This window comes from Parasteatoda tepidariorum, chromosome 9 (assembly GCF_043381705.1).
Source record: "Parasteatoda tepidariorum isolate YZ-2023 chromosome 9, CAS_Ptep_4.0, whole genome shotgun sequence".
Classification (NCBI taxonomy): domain Eukaryota; kingdom Metazoa; phylum Arthropoda; class Arachnida; order Araneae; family Theridiidae; genus Parasteatoda; species Parasteatoda tepidariorum.
Genome location: NC_092212.1, coordinates 56,399,941 through 56,417,611, shown reverse-complemented (window position 1 = coordinate 56,417,611; position 17,671 = coordinate 56,399,941). Strand labels below are relative to the sequence as shown.

At 29.6% G+C, this 17,671-nt stretch overlaps 1 protein-coding gene across 1 annotated transcript in view; it reads right to left on the bottom strand.

The window, feature by feature from the left end:
• Nucleotides 1-17,671, bottom strand: part of LOC107444771 (glutamate receptor ionotropic, kainate 2-like) — a 106,944-nt gene that overhangs the window by 6,573 nt on the left and 82,700 nt on the right. The window contains exons 10-14 of the mRNA XM_071186014.1: nt 16,185-16,376; nt 12,513-12,705; nt 7,869-8,037; nt 6,242-6,440; nt 2,708-2,933 (exon numbers count right to left, since the gene is read on the bottom strand). Coding sequence (XP_071042115.1) covers nt 2,708-2,933; nt 6,242-6,440; nt 7,869-8,037; nt 12,513-12,705; nt 16,185-16,376 — 979 coding nt within the window. The remainder of the gene's footprint in view (nt 1-2,707; nt 2,934-6,241; nt 6,441-7,868; nt 8,038-12,512; nt 12,706-16,184; nt 16,377-17,671) is intronic.

Below are 17,671 nucleotides of genomic sequence, written 5' to 3'. Positions count from 1 at the left end.
AATCAAGATCTGTCGCCAATTTACTATGCAGTACACAGCATGTCCATTCCCCCAAACAGTGATGTCATCTTCGACCAATAACGTGATCAGGCCGAAGTGAGGATTAATCGCTCGTAATAAAAATAGGAAGGGATAGAAATTGATTTTTAGTGAAATCATATTGTTTCTTTAAGACAAACTTTATTAACATTGCTTACAATTCGCAATTGATCGCATCTTTCACTTATCATTTTCGAGTGGAGAAATATCCAAATCTGTAACATTTACAATGGGATTATGATAACTAAAGTAAAATACGAAATGTTTGAGTTCAGGGCTCGAAAAACAGCCCGTCCGCCCGTCCTCGACGGCCAAAAATTCTCCGCGGACAACGAGTTTCTCGAATCCGACGTCCGCGCGGACGGCCACTTTCCCGTTAATGCTCGTGATACATTTTCAATTTTTGTTATCTTACAAGAGTCTTGTAAGTTACAAGGCAGCAAAATGACCCACAATACAGCAACATACTGCGCATATATTGATGTTTTCTCTGTCTGGGAGTACTGCAGCGGTTGAAAGGGGCTTTGCAGCAATAAACTTACAAAAAAACACAATACGTACTTGTCTTAAACAAGAAGCTTTAAAAGCACTTATGAACATCTGCCTAAATGGAAAACCCCTTTCAGATTTCTGTTCAGAAACCTCTGTAAATCATTGGCTTGATTGTGGAACTGGCAAACGTCATATTTGATTCATTTAAAAAACGCAGTACCCTCGGATAACTTGACATTCCAGATAACTTGACCCTTGTCACTTAAATTATTTCATAAAAGAAATACTAGGTTACTATTAATAACCTAGTATTTCTTTTATTACTATATAATGTAATCCTAGTAACGACTAATTCATTGTGTAATTTATATAAATGTTTGTTATAAATAGGAGAAAATTATATTTTTATTTATTTAAAAGCGACGGGTTAGTTTCAACGGAGGACGGGTGCATTGTTGGACAAGCCGTCCTCGGGGACGGGTAAAATTTCTGAGTTTTTTCGAGCCCTGTTTGAGTTCTATTTTTTTAATATTTCTTGCAAAAACTGCATCAATGGTAGTTACCCCTTTGGTTGTTGGATCATTCCTACCATTTATCATTTCCAATCCAAATTTGTCTTTAAGGAAGGTTAATAATGTTTCAGCTTCAGGTAACGAGAAATTCACATTAAAATCTCTGCAAGGATCACAGGCCGCTCGTTGCCATGGTACCGTTAAGCGTTTAACGCAACCTTGTTGGAAGTCGCATTAGAAGTTTCACTTCAAAAAATGTTTTGCACAGATATATTAATTTTCGATTACAAATTGATTTTTGCAAGATCTTTTGTTGCTCCAACCGTTTGTTATACACCTTGCATGCGCAAAATCAGTTTTATCAAACTTGACCTACGGTACTCTCTGTAATAAATTTATTTTGTCAAATTACAAACTGTGCTGTTTAATTTTCTGTAAAATAAGTTTTATTTTCATTTTTCTTCTTGTTTCTACACTTCACCGATCTACTCCTCCTGGATCACTTTAACAATTTATTAAAGTATGGGAAAAATATTAAATAAAAAACCCATGGAAACACTATTTCAAATAGCTTTAATTATTGTAATATGGATCATTTTTATTTTAATATCAGATATCGTATCAGACAAGTTCCACCTTTTAAAAAATTTAGGAACAAAGTAAAGTAAAAAGTACCGGCACTCAGAGTTTCGGTAGTTTTTGTTCCGATATAAAATATCTGATATATGCAATTTTTACAGTTATATTTCCCGTAAAAGCACTGAATCACTTTTATTAAACGGTAATTATTCACTTTTATTAAACGTTAAAAATTATGGCAATATATTTTACGGTAAAAATGGATTTTACAAAAAAATGCATCTTATTAATGATGTATCCAAAATGGTGTCGGTAGTTTTTGTTCCGATATAAAATATCTGATATATGTAATTTTTACAGTTATATTTCCCGTAAAAGCACTGAATCACTTTTATTGGTTGGTTGGTGTCGTATCCTCTATTGAATCATATTTCATGGTGTGCTTGAATAGTTTTTGTTATTTCTATGGCATTAAAAGAATACAAATCCTCTTCTGTGGGGTAGTTTAAGAGGTGAAGGCCTGCAACGACTGCAGGGCAGTTAAAGACATGATATGGTGTCAGTTCCACATTAAGACAGTTGCCACAGTTTTGATATTTTCTAGTCCCATCTGTAGAAATTTTCATGTTTTTATGATGTTTTGTTCTTAGTCTGATCAGAGTAGTGGCTGTCTTTCTATCAATGTCAAGATTAGTTATTTGATCGTGGGCTTTGATTTTTAAAGGGGTGAATAGTCTTGACTTAGCAAAAGCATTTGCATCTGCCAACATCACTTTTATTAAACGGTAAAAATTACGGTATTATATTTCACGGTAGAAATGGATTTTACAAAAAAAATGTATCTTATTAATGATGTATCCAAAATGGTAATATGATTAGGGTAATTTGGCTACAATGGCTACAAATTTAGCTACAAAATTTGGCTACAAATTTAGCTACAATGAATTTCCACAGAATAAAAAAAGGAAACAAACATTTTAAATCAAAGCATCAAATATTTACAGAGACAAAGGATAGAACATGCTTTTAAAAGTGTATTGGGCTATTTCTTTTCATTTAAAATATGATTTGAATATTTTACTCACCATGAGGCGTTGCGATCCCATAACCTTTGGAATCAAGTAGACCTCCCACTTGTGTCAGTTCACAGTTCCTTTCGATGATATATTCGATGGTAGTGGATTCCATGAGAAAAGCATAGTTGCCTTTCTTTACTCTTTCTACACCTTTCTGATTGTTATCACTAAATACCGATGGACGTTGTGATTCCATGAAAGACCACATACGTTTATAAGTAGGAAACTCGGACTCCTGAAAAACATGAAATAAAGCACTGTTAGATAGCGTCTGGTGAGATAAAAATGATATGCTATTATATGTATCATCACTTTTTCATGGCAAGGGATTTGTACGATTAAATAGCTATTAAAAAAACTATTAAGAGAACAATAAAAACGATGATAAAACAGAATTGTCCGAAGTCATTGCCTTAAAAGTTCTGTGGCCTGCAATTAAAACGTAGTTTTATCGCCTTTTATTTGAATTGAAGGGCTTGGCAATCATGCTAATGTAGTTCTTCCGTGGTATGATGTCATTTGAGAAAAATTTCTGCATGTATTATCAGTGTAACATTAATTTCACAACTACGAATCAGAAAAAAACTGCGCCTCAAAAAGTACCAATAATGTGGGAGTCTGAAATATTTTTGATTGTTTGAATCTCTTGTAAAAATTCACAACATAATCCAGAATTAAACTTTGCAAGCATAGAAATAAACTCAACGGAAATAAATACAAACTTATTTCATGTTTTTAATCATTGTTAAAAATTTATTCCTTTTTGACCCTGTTCTGTTGTATTTTTTTGTATGTTCTATATGTATAAACCAAGTACGAAGAAGGTTTGTTGCCCATTTTATCTTATAATACCTTTCTTGAATACTGTAGTTCGTATAATGGAGTAATTTCAACACTTTTCTATTATAAAAGCATAAAAAATTACACATTCTAGTGTTTGCACGTTTTTTTCAAGAACATTTTTTATAATTTTAGCCAGTAAGATCCGAGACTGTTACATAACAGAATATAGTTGGAATTTCAGTCAAACATCCATTTTCCTCGTAGTTTCATCAATTTCGTTTTTTATGTATTCCAACCACGTACTTTTCAATAACTTACCGCATACCATTTCCGCATAAAATAGATTTTTTTAAACTTTTAAAAGCATATGTGAGCTATTTCAGATCACGGTCAAAAACAGAAAATATAGAAAAAAATAATTTTGAATAAGGAAAGAGAAAAATGGTGTCATATTATTTATAATATTACTAACGTGTTCGAAAATTATTTTTGCGAAAGATTTTCTACCAACTTAATTTACATATTCTATTATTTTAGGCTACACTGGATTATTTTTTTATTGTTTACGGTGTAAATTTTTTATTATTGAGGTTGAGGTTTCTAGAGATTGTTGAAGTTTCTAGTTTCTTATTGATATCAAATACCGAAAAACCAAAAGATTGCGTGTTTTCTCGTATTATTCTACGAAAAAATTAATTTTGTTAAAGATTTTAAGTCAACTCAAATTACGTATATATTTATAACAAATCTGAATCATATATATAAAAATATAATATTATATTTATAAAATATAATAAATTTGTTTTTTTTCCTCCATAAAATTAATCAAAAAAATCTGCTTTTCCTAATAAAATTACCACAATCGATAGGTCAATGAACTCTACCGAGATCAGCAGCTGATACGCAGCAACGTCGGTGACGGCAAACTGCTGATAAAACATCAAAAACAGGTGGGGAATTTGCTCCTTTCTGTTTTCTGGTCAGCAGTTGCAGGACTCAAATGTGATGATCGTCTGACAGCCTGTACTGCCAATTCGATTACACGCCAGCTATTCACTTTGTATAAGTGGCGTGACAATGTAAGTACGGGTACCTGGCATATCAGCTGATGGTGTGAGGCTGATTTCCGAAGGTTCCGTTGTAATATTAAATGCTTTTTTGCGAATAATATGCTATTTTTATACTATGAATTTGCAACTGTTACTCAAGACTATTAGGTCAACTGTCTACGCTTATTTTGAAAATGGTGCAAAACGTCACTATGGAGAAAAGTCACAGTTTTGTGAAAGTGCAAAGCGTTTGTGGTCTAATTTTTTAATACTTAAAATCTTACTCTAATGATGCATTATTGGGCTCGTTAAAATTTACAAATACTTAGAATAAGACAGTGATGTTGATAATTCTTATCTTGGTGAAAAAATGTCGCCAAATTGGTGATTTTCAAAAAAGTTTAATAACTTTTAAAATATTTAAGTTATTTGTCCATTCTAAAGCCCAGATGATTTTAAACTATAGGGGAGAGTGGGGTCAATTGTAACAGGGTACGACTGTAACAGAGCAAAACTTTCGAGTGTTCTAGATTTGGTTCCAAGGTGGCGCACAAGGTGTATTTAATAAATCTACATGCACACCCCTGCTGGCAACCATTTTTATGTACTTTTGAAAGAGTTACATCACAAAAGATATTTTCACGCTACGCAAATACTTTTTTTTGGTATTAGAATATTATATAGTAACAAAGTAATTTTGTTTAAACAAATAAAAATTATTAACCGAATATGTAAGTGGACACCTTAATTAACATTTCAATAAAAAAAATTAGTTTTGTTAATTAACTAGCATTGTTTTTAACAAATGAAGCTGAAATGGCGTCTTGGGGACGATTGTAACAATAAGTAAAGGGACGATTGTAACAGCTGAAAATAAATAATCTTATGTTTACAAACCATTACTTAACTCTTTAAGAACCACCAATAGTTTCCTATATCATTTATATTATGTTGCATGTGCATTATTTTATTTGTCACCTTTCACAGCATAAATTAAAATTTTTAACCCCTTAAAGTTAAAAGTTTAACCCTTTAGGTCTCTGCTCATTATTATTTTTACTCCTAAAATATCACTACTATTTTGATCAATAAAAAAATATATCACAACTATGATAATATGTATAATTAACTATGTTTTAGTTGAATTTATGAACTGTTACAATTGACCCCGTAAGTGGGGACAATTGTAACAAGTGCACGACTGTCAAAAATTGTTAATAACTAATATAATAACATTTAAAATAAGGTATTTATTTTTTTTTCTAGTAGAGGATAGTCTACTTTACTCGTCTGTCAATTAATACTAATAATATATTGGATTTTTTGTTAGTTAAAAATAGTTAAGTAAAAAATGTTACAATTGACCCCACTCTCCCCTTCATACCACTTCTCAGCAAACTGGTATGTATAGTTTAAAATCATCGTATTACTTCGAGTGTAAGACACGTAAACTGTGGCTTTTTTTATTTTTCTTGATGTCAGACAACGTTTAACAACGTTAAGACCATTCTTGATGGGTGTGATTTTTTTCACAAGCGAATGAGAATCACACTGGTGGTGAAAATCTCGCCAATCAGGTTTTCATTCGCATGCGATATTTCCCATGCGCAAAAATCACATCCCGTCACTTAACAGCAAATTTATGATGCTGGATCTGCAGATTTGGAACGTTTATATAACAGCCTATGCAAAAGGAAATAGAATTAATTACCTTGAAAAATGACTGAGTTGAACCAGATGCTACACATCCATATGGAATAGTGGTTTGTTTGGCGAGATCCTCAGCACTTTCGATAGGTGAGGCCAATCTCTCTACGGTTAAGAACGCTGCCAAATTCGCTGTGTAAGATGATACCATGATTAATGTGAAGAACCACCACATGACGGCAATCATTCTCGTTGAGTTTGCCCTAAGTATATTTGGATCTCATTGATATATTGTTATAAAATATATAAAAACAATAATTGTGTGCGTATCAATGCTGTAAAATATTTCTAATAACAATTTCTAATAATTAAATAATGTTTAAAATAGTTAAAGATTAATGATTATAATTTTTACGATTGATATTTATCGTTGTGACACACATAACAAACTGTTTTTTAAATACAACTGATTACTTAATCTACCTGGATTATCACGTTAGGGTTATAGAGACTGAGACATGTTAAGATCTAATTCGACCTCTAGTACAATCACCTTAATCTTTTATAAAATACACACATCATATGTTCGCAATTTCACTAGATGGCGCCACAAAATTTATTATTTAATTTGCAACTTAAGGGCTTAGGAGCTATTCGCACTGCTTGGGAAAAAAAATGAGAATTTGGATATGCGATCGAGCACCTGATTTGCGTGTTTTTTTTTTTGCTGGTAAATTTTAACCAATAAGGTATTAGCATCTCCTAACTCTCTCATGAATCTTTAGCATACAATGTGAATTAATTCCCTTAAATGAATTTCTTCTCAATAGATGGAAGAGTCTCGCGTTAGGCTCCATTTACTAGTAACTATAATCCAACTTTACATTTTTAAAATATAAACTTTTATTTGACACAATGCAATTAATAGTCCTTGCAACCTACAGAATTATATCATTTCAACAACGCATAGTAGAGTAAATTATTCGCAAACGTTGCAGGTACCGTGGAGCAACGCTTCTTCATTGCAGAATCTCTTCAGATGGAGATCCCATTGCGATAACGCCAGTTCTCTTTCCATATATAAAATGATGTTAAGGGTGTTTATAAATTTTTCCACATAAAAAAGCATTGAGCATATATGGCATGTATTTAATTAATTTTAAGGCTTATTCTGCAACTCCAAAGCAGGGAAAGGCTGTTTCCAAAAGTTTCTTCAATTCCCAGCTCCAAAAATTCGAGAAATATCCGTGGTCACAATCCTCAAACGGTTGGCCTCAATTTCATGTAATGACAGTGTTAAAAATTAATTATGATTGTCATTATAAGCATCATGTCTGGGTCAATTTACTCTAAGATTAACTGTCAATAATCGTTGAGTAATATGAGTGTATTATTAATTAGTCATGCTTCAAATGTTCCCTGACTGACTAAATCGTATTTATAAGGTCATACTTATATATTTTAGCTAGACTTATATATGTAATTAAATTGGTCAGATTTATCAGTTTAATTAACTAAGTCAGATTTAAGTTTCGGTGACTGTCAGATTTATCAGTACGATTGACTGAATTAGACTTATCAATTCAATTGCCTGTATCAGATTTATCAGCATGATTGATTGAATCGGAATTATGAATTTAATTAAATGAGTCAGATTTAGCAGTTCAAATAATGGAACAAGATTTACTTACCTTGGCGTGATATCACAGCCTTGACACATAAGACAACCTATTGTAAACCAGAGGGTATTTAATAGAGTAAACTGATTTTCTAATTCTTCTGGTTCTAATTCACATGGATGAGGATTCACCCATTCATAGGCACTGAATCGAGCCACAATAAATAAGAAGAGAGACACGCCTGAAATTAGAATTACAATGTCACTCTTAATATTAATGAATTAAAATAGTAAATGAAGAACTATTTTCATAAAATAGTGGGCTGCGCCCCCTGCTCGCTAACGCTCGCCAACCCCCGAAAATTGCTACGCAATCTTATATGGTTTGCTTCGCAAACCAAGCTCGCTTCACTCGTTACTAACTTAGGTACATTGCAAATGCACAAAATTCTAAGAATTCAAAACAATCATTCAAATCCATATAAAAACTTTTTTAAAAAAAAATTACATCTTTTTAGTAAATACTAAGTCATTAAAATAAATTTGAATTCAAATAAATGACATGTAATTCGTCAAATCTATTAGAAATGTGCTATAGTATAATTCGTAATATAAATCAAAAATCGTCAAATAAATTCGTAATATATAAATTCGTGAAAAAAAGCGCTTTCGACAAAATAATAAAATAGAGATCTATCGACAAAGACTACTCACTTTTGCCTAGCTTAATAGTATGAAATTTCCGCAGCTGATGCTCTCTGGTCATTTCATTTTCTGTTTTTAAAAGCGCTATATGTTGAGCCACCTCAGCTAGATTTGGCATGTGACATTTTTAGCGGCAATCATTGGTCGATTTGCCATGTAAGAGAAATAGTAACGTAAACAAAACAAAGCAAACGTTGCCACCGGTGGTAAAGAAATACAGCCAAAATTTGGGAGCCTAAATTCGTGAGAAAAAGCGCTTTCGAAAAAATACTAAAATAGAGATCTATCGACAAAGACTACTCTTTTCTACCTAGCTTAATAGTATGATATTTCCGCAGCTGATGCTCTCTGGTTAGTTCATTTTCTGCTTTTAAAAGCGCTATATGTTGAGCCACCTCACTAGATTTGGCATGTGACATTTTTAGCGGCAATAATTGGTCGATTTGCCGTGTAAGAGAAATAGTGACGTAAACAAGACAAAGCAAACGATGCCACCGGCGGAAAAGAAATACAGCCGAAATTAGGGAGCCACGTAAGAGAATTATATATTTTAGATATTGTGTGTACAGTGTCTATAATTGGTTTCAATTTGTAGTGATAAAAAATCCTTTATTAAGATCCCCCTATTGCAATAGTTTGACTGTAAGCGGGAGTCCTTGTATCTTAACTTCAGAGAGTCACGTCATACGGCTTTTAATATGTGAATAGAGGTAACAAAAATCTATCAAACGAAAAAAATTCTCAAATAGAGAAGGTCATTGACAAAGTATCGTTATTCCATGGAATCTTAAAATCATGAATATGAAATTCTTGTTTTACATTAAAAGTTATTTCGAAAAAAGAATTCTAAAATAAATTCTTAAAGTTTCTTTTTAATAATTTATCAGCTGCGTCAGTTTATCTACACTTTGCGTAATTTTGGTCTTGTTTGGGGTGTCATTCGGCTGGTAAAAAAATTTTTTTTTGAAAAATTAGTTTAATTATTTAACATTATTTATTTCAAAAATTGTTGCTCTTTTGTATTACTTAGCAAAATATATAAACTAAAAGTGAAGACTAATATTGCAGTGTTTTAAATTTTTTTTACAAATACAATAGCAGTGTTTTATTGCAATTAAACATTTTTTGGAAGATATTTATTTATATCTCTATTTAAATCTGGATCTATTTATATACTCGTTCTATATAATTGCAGGATCTATTTAGATACATTTCTTAAATTTACTGGCACAAATTTATGAAAATATTATGTTGTGACTAACTAGAATGTGCTAAAATATTTTTTTCATGAGTTTTACTCAGTAATAAAGGAAGACAGATTTGTAATGAATAATTAAAAAATAAAATTAAAACATTTCTTATTAATAACTAATAAAAATACAGTAATTTTTGGATACGGGCTGATATATATTCTTATTTAAAAATGAAAAAAACAACATTATTTTTTTAAGTTATTAAATCATTGAAAAGAAATATAAATAATTTAGTGATTTTTTATAGACACGTAAATTATTTCACGATTATATCGGCCTCTTTTCCTACTTTGGATTTTTTTATATCATCGATTCTTGCAATTACAATAAACAACAAATTTGGTATTAAAATATAGCTAACTATCTGTTAATAAATGAAGGCATTTTTTTAAACGTTAATTACTGTTGCATCTCATTCACTTATTTTTGAAAAAATTCTTTGCATTAAAAAACGTTTAGTAATTTTTGTAATTCTCTTCCTTACATGTTGAGGCTAAATTTTATTTTACTAAAATAGTGAGATATTTGGAAAGGCGAATAAAAAGAATTTTAAAACAGAATAAAAAATAAAAACATTGTTTATTGTTTTAGTATATTTAGATTTATATAAATGCTCTTTACAAATAATACGAATTTAAGAATAATTTGTTTAATGAGAATGTTTATTGTCAAAAATATTTATTAAATTCTTTAAAAAAAAAGCCTTTATTTTAACAAACTGGTTTCGATAAATTTCCTTTCTTTAAATTCAATGAATAGAAACAACAGAAATTGAAATTCAGTCTTTGAGAAATCCTAAGTTTAAAATTCAATATTTGGAATCTCAAATAATTTCTTACCACAATCAATCCTCGCCCTTTTAATATCTTTTGTAAAAATGTAGGATTTTATTTTTCGAGGAAAAATTTTACGGAAATGAACAGTTGAAATAAGCAAATATAGTGCTTGTTTCTAAATCATATTCGCAAAAAAAATTTAAAGACCTTTTTTCTTCCAATAGAAAAGAAAAAAAAGAAAAGTTAAAATCAAAACATTTATTTTCAGCTCTATTTCTTTTTCGCCATTTATTTTTTTATGTAAAAAATTTAAGTTTTCAGCGAAATTTTACGTCGAAACAGGAATTTGTATTGAACTGCTGGAAATATTTTAGTTTTTTGCTAATTTACATCAAGGAATATTCCTGTAAAAAAAAAAATCTGAAATTAAATAATAACGAATCATTTACTTTCAGTCCTATTTATTTTCGTCTAATTTTTTTTATTTATTTAATAACGAACGGAATATCAGTTGCCAAATTTTGCGTAGATGGAGAAATTTTCAATCAGCTGCTGAAAGCCTTTTTATTGGTGTTTTTTTAAAGGAATATTTAAAAAAAAAAATTTCGATTAATAAAAATTTGTTCTAAAAAATAAAATAATTTCAGCCAATTTTTTTTTCGTAATATTTTTTTTTATTTTCTTCTAACAAATGGGAAATCAGTAGCTAAATTTTACGTAGAAGGAGAAATTTTCAATTAGCTGCTAAAAGCATTTTGATCTATTTTTGTGATGATTTTTTTTAGAGAATATTCTAAGAAAAATGTTTTTTTTTAGATGAATAAAAGTTCGTCCTAAATAAATGACTTGATTTCAGTCCCATTTTTGCTCGTCCTATTTTTTTTAATTATTTAACAACAAATGGAATATCTGTCGCTAAATTTTATGTTGAAGGACAAATTTTCAATTAGTTGCTAAAAGCATTTTGGTTTATTTTTGTTATGATTTTTTTAAAGAATATTCTAAAAAAAAAATGTTTTTTTAGATGAATAAAAATTCGTCCTAAATAAGTGACTTGATTTCAGTCCTATTTTTGCTCGTCCTATTTTTTTTTATTATTTAATAACAAATGGAATATCTGTCGCTAAATTTTACGTAGAAGAAAACATTTTCAATTAGCTGATGAAAGCATTATGGTTTTTTTTTTTCAAAGAATATTCTAAAAAAATGTTTTTTTTAGGTGAATAAAAATTCGTCCTAAATAAATGACTTGATTTCAGTCCTATTTTTGCTCGTCCTATTTTTTTTTATTATTTAATAACAAATGGAATATCTGTCGCTAAATTTTACGTAGAAGAAAAATTTTTCAATTAGCTGATGAAAACATTATGAGTTTTTTTTTTTTCAAAGAATATTCTAAAAAAATATTTTTTTCTTCGGTTAATGAAACTTCGTTCTAAATAAATGACTTAATTTCAGCCCCATTTATTTTCGTCATATTTTTTTTTATTAGGAAAAAATAATGAATATCTGTAGCTATGTATCACGAAGCAACAGCAGGAACTACCAAGCTGCAAAAAACATTCATTTCTAGGCTAATTTCTGAAGAAAATTTCGTGAAATATTTAATTATTTTGAGAATAGAAAATCATTTTGAATGGATCTTTATTTTCAATCCAGTTTTTTTCTTTTTCTTTAAAATAAAAAAGGAATATTAGCAGCTAAATTTTACATATAAATAAGAATTCACTAAAGATTGCAAAAAGCATTCCAGTCTTTTTTGTAAATTTATTTTCAAAGTATATTCCAATAAAAATCGTTTAACTAGAAAAACATTCTAAGCAGATGATTTATTTTTAGTATAATTTATTGATTTAGCAGATAATTTATTTCCCTTTCCTTCTTCCACAGATTTAATTTTCACAGCGATGCTTGCTTTTTTTAAAAAAAGGAACTTTTCATAGGAATTTTATGATTTATTTGGCGAGTTAAGAGAGTACTCACCCAAAAAGGCAGTAGCCATATAGAGCCATACCTCGATGGAGAGTGGAGAGAGAAATGAAAATAATTTTGGTACTTTTTTTGTTGGCTTCTTGAACAAAATAGAAATGCCTAAATTCATGAAGGGCATAGTGAAATCAACTGCTTCTTCCCTTACGTATGTTATAGTGAGATCGGCAATAGCCATGTCTGCCTTCTACAAAAAAAAAATTAAACACATAATGGCTATATTCTGGAATAGTGTTAGTAATTATAACATTAAACAAAACTCATAATAACAGAAATTCTAATGTGTTATCTTAATATTAACAATTATTTCAACAAGAGAATACTACTTTTTTGCAAAAATATGAATTTTAAATTTACATATCCCTCATTCCATCAAATTATAACATAACAATAGCGTTAAATATATCCCGCTCTTAAATCATTTAATGATGGAAGAAAGCTGGCTGTTGACAAAATTAATAAAAATCTATAACACTTTGAAATACGTAACATATTAGAACAAATAATTAAAACAATGAGTCCTTAAATAAAAAAAAATATTACTTAGATTTTTCTATTGTTAATAGTGTATGTACTTCGTGATATTTGCGAAATATCAAGAAGGAAAAATACATATGTTAATTCTTTCAAAGTTCGTAGCAAAAATTGTTCCATTTTATTACAATTTGGTAATGATTCGAAATTTATTAATGCAAATAATTAATTTTTAACTAATTATTTATTGTATAATTTGTTGTATTGAAATTGTAACTAATTATTTATTGTATAATTAATTCTATTAAAATTGAAACTAATTATCACAAAATTTACTTGCTTTCAATATATAAAACTGCCTAAATGACCATGCTTTTTTTCTTCTTTTTTATAAACCAAAATTTAATATATAATAACATTATTGTATATTATGATTTGGTTCATAGAAAAGTCAACAAAACATGGTCATTTATGCAGTTTGAAATATTAAACCAGTTAGATTTTTTTTTTTATTCTCAAGAAATAAAAGTGGTCTAATTATAGAATTGCAGTAATTTTTTGTAACATTTTAACACACTGCTAACCTTTGAAAACTTTTTTTTTTAATAATTTCTCGCAAATATAAGACATTTGTTAGAGTAATTTCAGATTGTAGAATAATTTTATACCATTTTTTTTATTGTTCCTAATAGCATCAATGTCAAATTCGTGCATATTTCCTCTCTGTTGTGGAACTAACAATTGATACTTATGTGCAATTAAAATCTTTTATTGTTGTCAACTCAACGATACAATGGTGGATATAAAAGCTGTATTACATAGATAAACTAATATTTTGTGATAACCCTTTATTTTAAACACGTAAAATTAGTAAAGATGTTGAAAGTTGAGATATGGGATCATTCCACGTTCCTATTGTGCTACAAAAGGGAAATGCTGCCATTCGTCTTGTTCTTCAAGTAATTGAAGAATGGTTGCGCATCTTCAATTGACGCAAAAGAAAAAAAAATGCGAAGCAGTTCTCTTAACTAAAGAAGAAATGCTCTACACACGTGATTGCTAAAAAATGGCTGCATTCAATCACTAGTTTCGAAAAGGAATATATTAGAGCGTGAAAAAGGTATAGTAAGGAGAAAAGGTTGAATGAAGTCAAAAAAGCGTTAGAACAACTCTATCTAGATCTATAACCTGAAAAGCAGTAAAGGAGAAGCAGCCATTCATCTCCTGCTTCAAATAACGCAATATTAGCTCCATATTTTCAATTGATGGAAAGGTAGGAATGATTAGCTGTTGGCACAGCTGCAAAAGTGATTGCTAAAAAAATGGTTGTAATCAATCGGCAGTCTCATGCCGCATTTAGCATTACATATTTCCTAACTTTTAAAATGTCTTTTATTACTTAAACTTATTTTATTAATCGAATTATATATAAATTAAATCAATAAGTTAATCTTTTCAGCGGACATAAAATGTTTCATTCTTTTCTTATCGATCAATGTAACGGCTATCTTTTTATTTCAATACTAATATAGACTCATTAATTCACAGCCGTGCCTAATCGAAAACAATAATCTATTTATAACTTTTTATTCTTGAATTCTTACCACAAATATATTTCAGTTACATGGTTGTAATAATTCCCACAGTTTTGCTGGCGACTCGCGATCGCCAAAGTTTTTTTTAAACCCAATATTGATTATGCGGGGTTGGCTTTGTTTCGGCTATGTTATATTTTGATAAATCACCAATTTTGGATCTCCTATTCATTCTTCTCCTGGATCCGTTGAAAACAATTGCATTGACTTTCAATTTCAAATAAGTGGTGACTGGGAGTGCCCCTTGGGCACTCCCAGTCCCAGCAGTCATAACCGTTTAAAAAATATCATTTTTAATAAGAATGCTAACTTGAACTCTCAAGGTAGAGAATATGTTATCTTGATCCCCTTAAGGGATTTCTTTTTATCATTTGTATTTTATATATGGCCAATTTGAAATAACATATTATTTACCACTAAATAAAATTTTTACTTAAAAGATGTTATTCATTTCCTGGAGAACAAATAGCCACTATATGGTATTAACCACTATTGACGATCACCTTCACGGTTGGCAGTTTTGAGAGTGATTATATTAAAGCGTGTAAAAGGTGGTGATTGGAGGAAGGGTAGAATCAGGCCGGAATCGGGTTAGCACAACAACCCTACTAGAACCATATCCTAAAAAGCAGTAAAGGAGAAACAGAATATCGTCTCCTCCATCAAACAACTAAAGATTAGCACCATATTTTCAATTGAAGCGAGGGAAAAATTGTGTAGCAGTTGCTTTAGCTGTAGAAGCTAAATCAACGCGCCTGATTGTTTCGATCAATCATCAGTTTCGCGAGTGATTATATTAGAGGGAATATTTTTGAGCCAAGGAAACATAACTGATTAAGTAGCATTTTTGAATGTACTTTGAATAGTAGTGAATAAGAATATGATATGCTCTCTTGTAAATTTAGAGCACTGATTTTGTTTTTTGCTACTTTTTTTTATTTTGAATGCTATGTTTTAAAAATATTTTGCAAACTGTTCTTTGGTGAACAAAATAATAAAAAAAAAATCAATAATTAATGCTCTGATAAGAAAATCGTCAAATATTTAATTTTCCCAAATGCTCTTTCTTATGTTCTGCAAAAATTATAATTTAATTAATGAAGTCAATGAAAAAATTATTGGTTTTCTATTTTATAACTTTATTTATTTAATCATTTAGAAGATTTCAAATAGATTTGAATATTATAAAAAACTTGTAGAAGAGCTGCTGAATATTAACATTCTTCTTAAGTGCAGCAAATACAACATAGTGACGATGGTAAATGAATGAATAAAATAGAAAGTATTTGGGTAATAAACCACCAATCATATTCGACAAAAGCAAAGAAAGGCACTAAACAACACGATTTTTCGCCAACAATTAAAGATTGGCACCATATCGCATCTCCATTTAAAGAAAATGAAATATTGCGTAACAGTAGCTTTAGCTATAGAAGGTTGCAACTAATGGTTCTTAACTTTCCATGTTTGCTCATTTTCTAATTTTGGCAAAAAATCGTGTTGTTTGGTTTTGTCGAAAATGGTCGACGGGATTTTACTTAACCAAGTTGAATATTAATATACTTATTTAAGACCAAAATTTCTTTCTATTGCATACCCCATCTATTAGTTCTCGAATCATTCCATTCCATTCTCCAATGTCGTTCTTTCGACCATAGCTGCCATCATCCACTTCCTTGATTTGGTATTGAAATTTCAAATCGTCAGCGATTTCTTGGATCAAATCCACACAAAAGCCTTCATATCTAATCCCGTTCTCGTCCTCTACTTTCATCATGTAGGGTCCATTCTTTAAAAAAAAAAATATGAGAAAAATAAATATTGTGTCATTTTAAATATGTGTTCCTGATGATTGTAATAAACTGGTACATCCCGTACGGGAAAGAATTGACTACTTTTAATTTTATTGCTTCTTCCTTATACGTCCCACCAAAGCTCCCGTAGTAAAACAGTTGAACAGGGAGGTTGTTGCGAACAATTTTTATTTCTTTTTTGAATCAGCTTTTGACATGTATTGAAGATTTACTTCTAAAGGTTTTCCACCATTACACTGAAAATTATTCTTAAGGATTGCATTCAAAAAGCAAATGGAAAAAAAATTCACAATTTTCTTATTGTGCCTGTTTTTAATATAAAATTTAAATATTAAATAAATATTTTTCATTCTCTTAGAAATTAATAAAAGATTATCATAGCTTATATTTAGAGATGCATTAATAGAATCTAAATTAATCTATGAAGGGGAATCGGGGAAAAATATCAGCTCCTAATTTTTTAACTTCTAATGTGTGTACTTTTTAACCTACTTTGGACAACCTATATTAACCTATTTTTATTTTCTAAAATATAAATTGAGTGTGGTAATAACTGATATGGTTAGAGCAGATATACAGTTGTATATTTGTGAACTAAAGTTATAACTAACACAAAGATATATTCAATTATTTTATTTGCTTCAGATTATTTCTAAATAGAAACTTTTTCCTAACTATTTCCGAGTGTCATTTCTAACTTACAAGGGAAACTAGGGAAGTGTGACTCGCCAATTTTGAAATAAACTAGAAGGATGTATGCCTTATGAGGAAAAATTTTAGGGGGCAACATTCGTTTCGGCTCATAGAAGGTCCTGTGAGAGATAAAAAATAATTCAATATATAGAAAAATCGGTATTTTATTACTTCAATGTAGACTATTAGTTATTGTAATTGTCTTATACTCCAATTAATTTTGTGGTACTTTCACGTACTATATAATGCATATTTATTGTCAAAATTGATTTCGAAAATTTTATATATCTGTAGTTTTTCAGAAAAACCTGTTAGGTTAATTTAAAAAAAAAAAATTGACATCAAATTTAATACATAATCAAATTCAAACATAATTTTTTTCTCCAAAAAACTTTCCAAATTAATTGGAGTATGTAATTGAAAATCATTTAATTATTAATAATTAATTAATTTTCTGATTAATTTATTAATTAGCAAATTAATTAATTATCCAATTAATTACAAATTAATTGGATTATGAGACAATTACAATAACTAATAGTCTGCATTGAAGTAATAAAATACCGATTTTTCTATA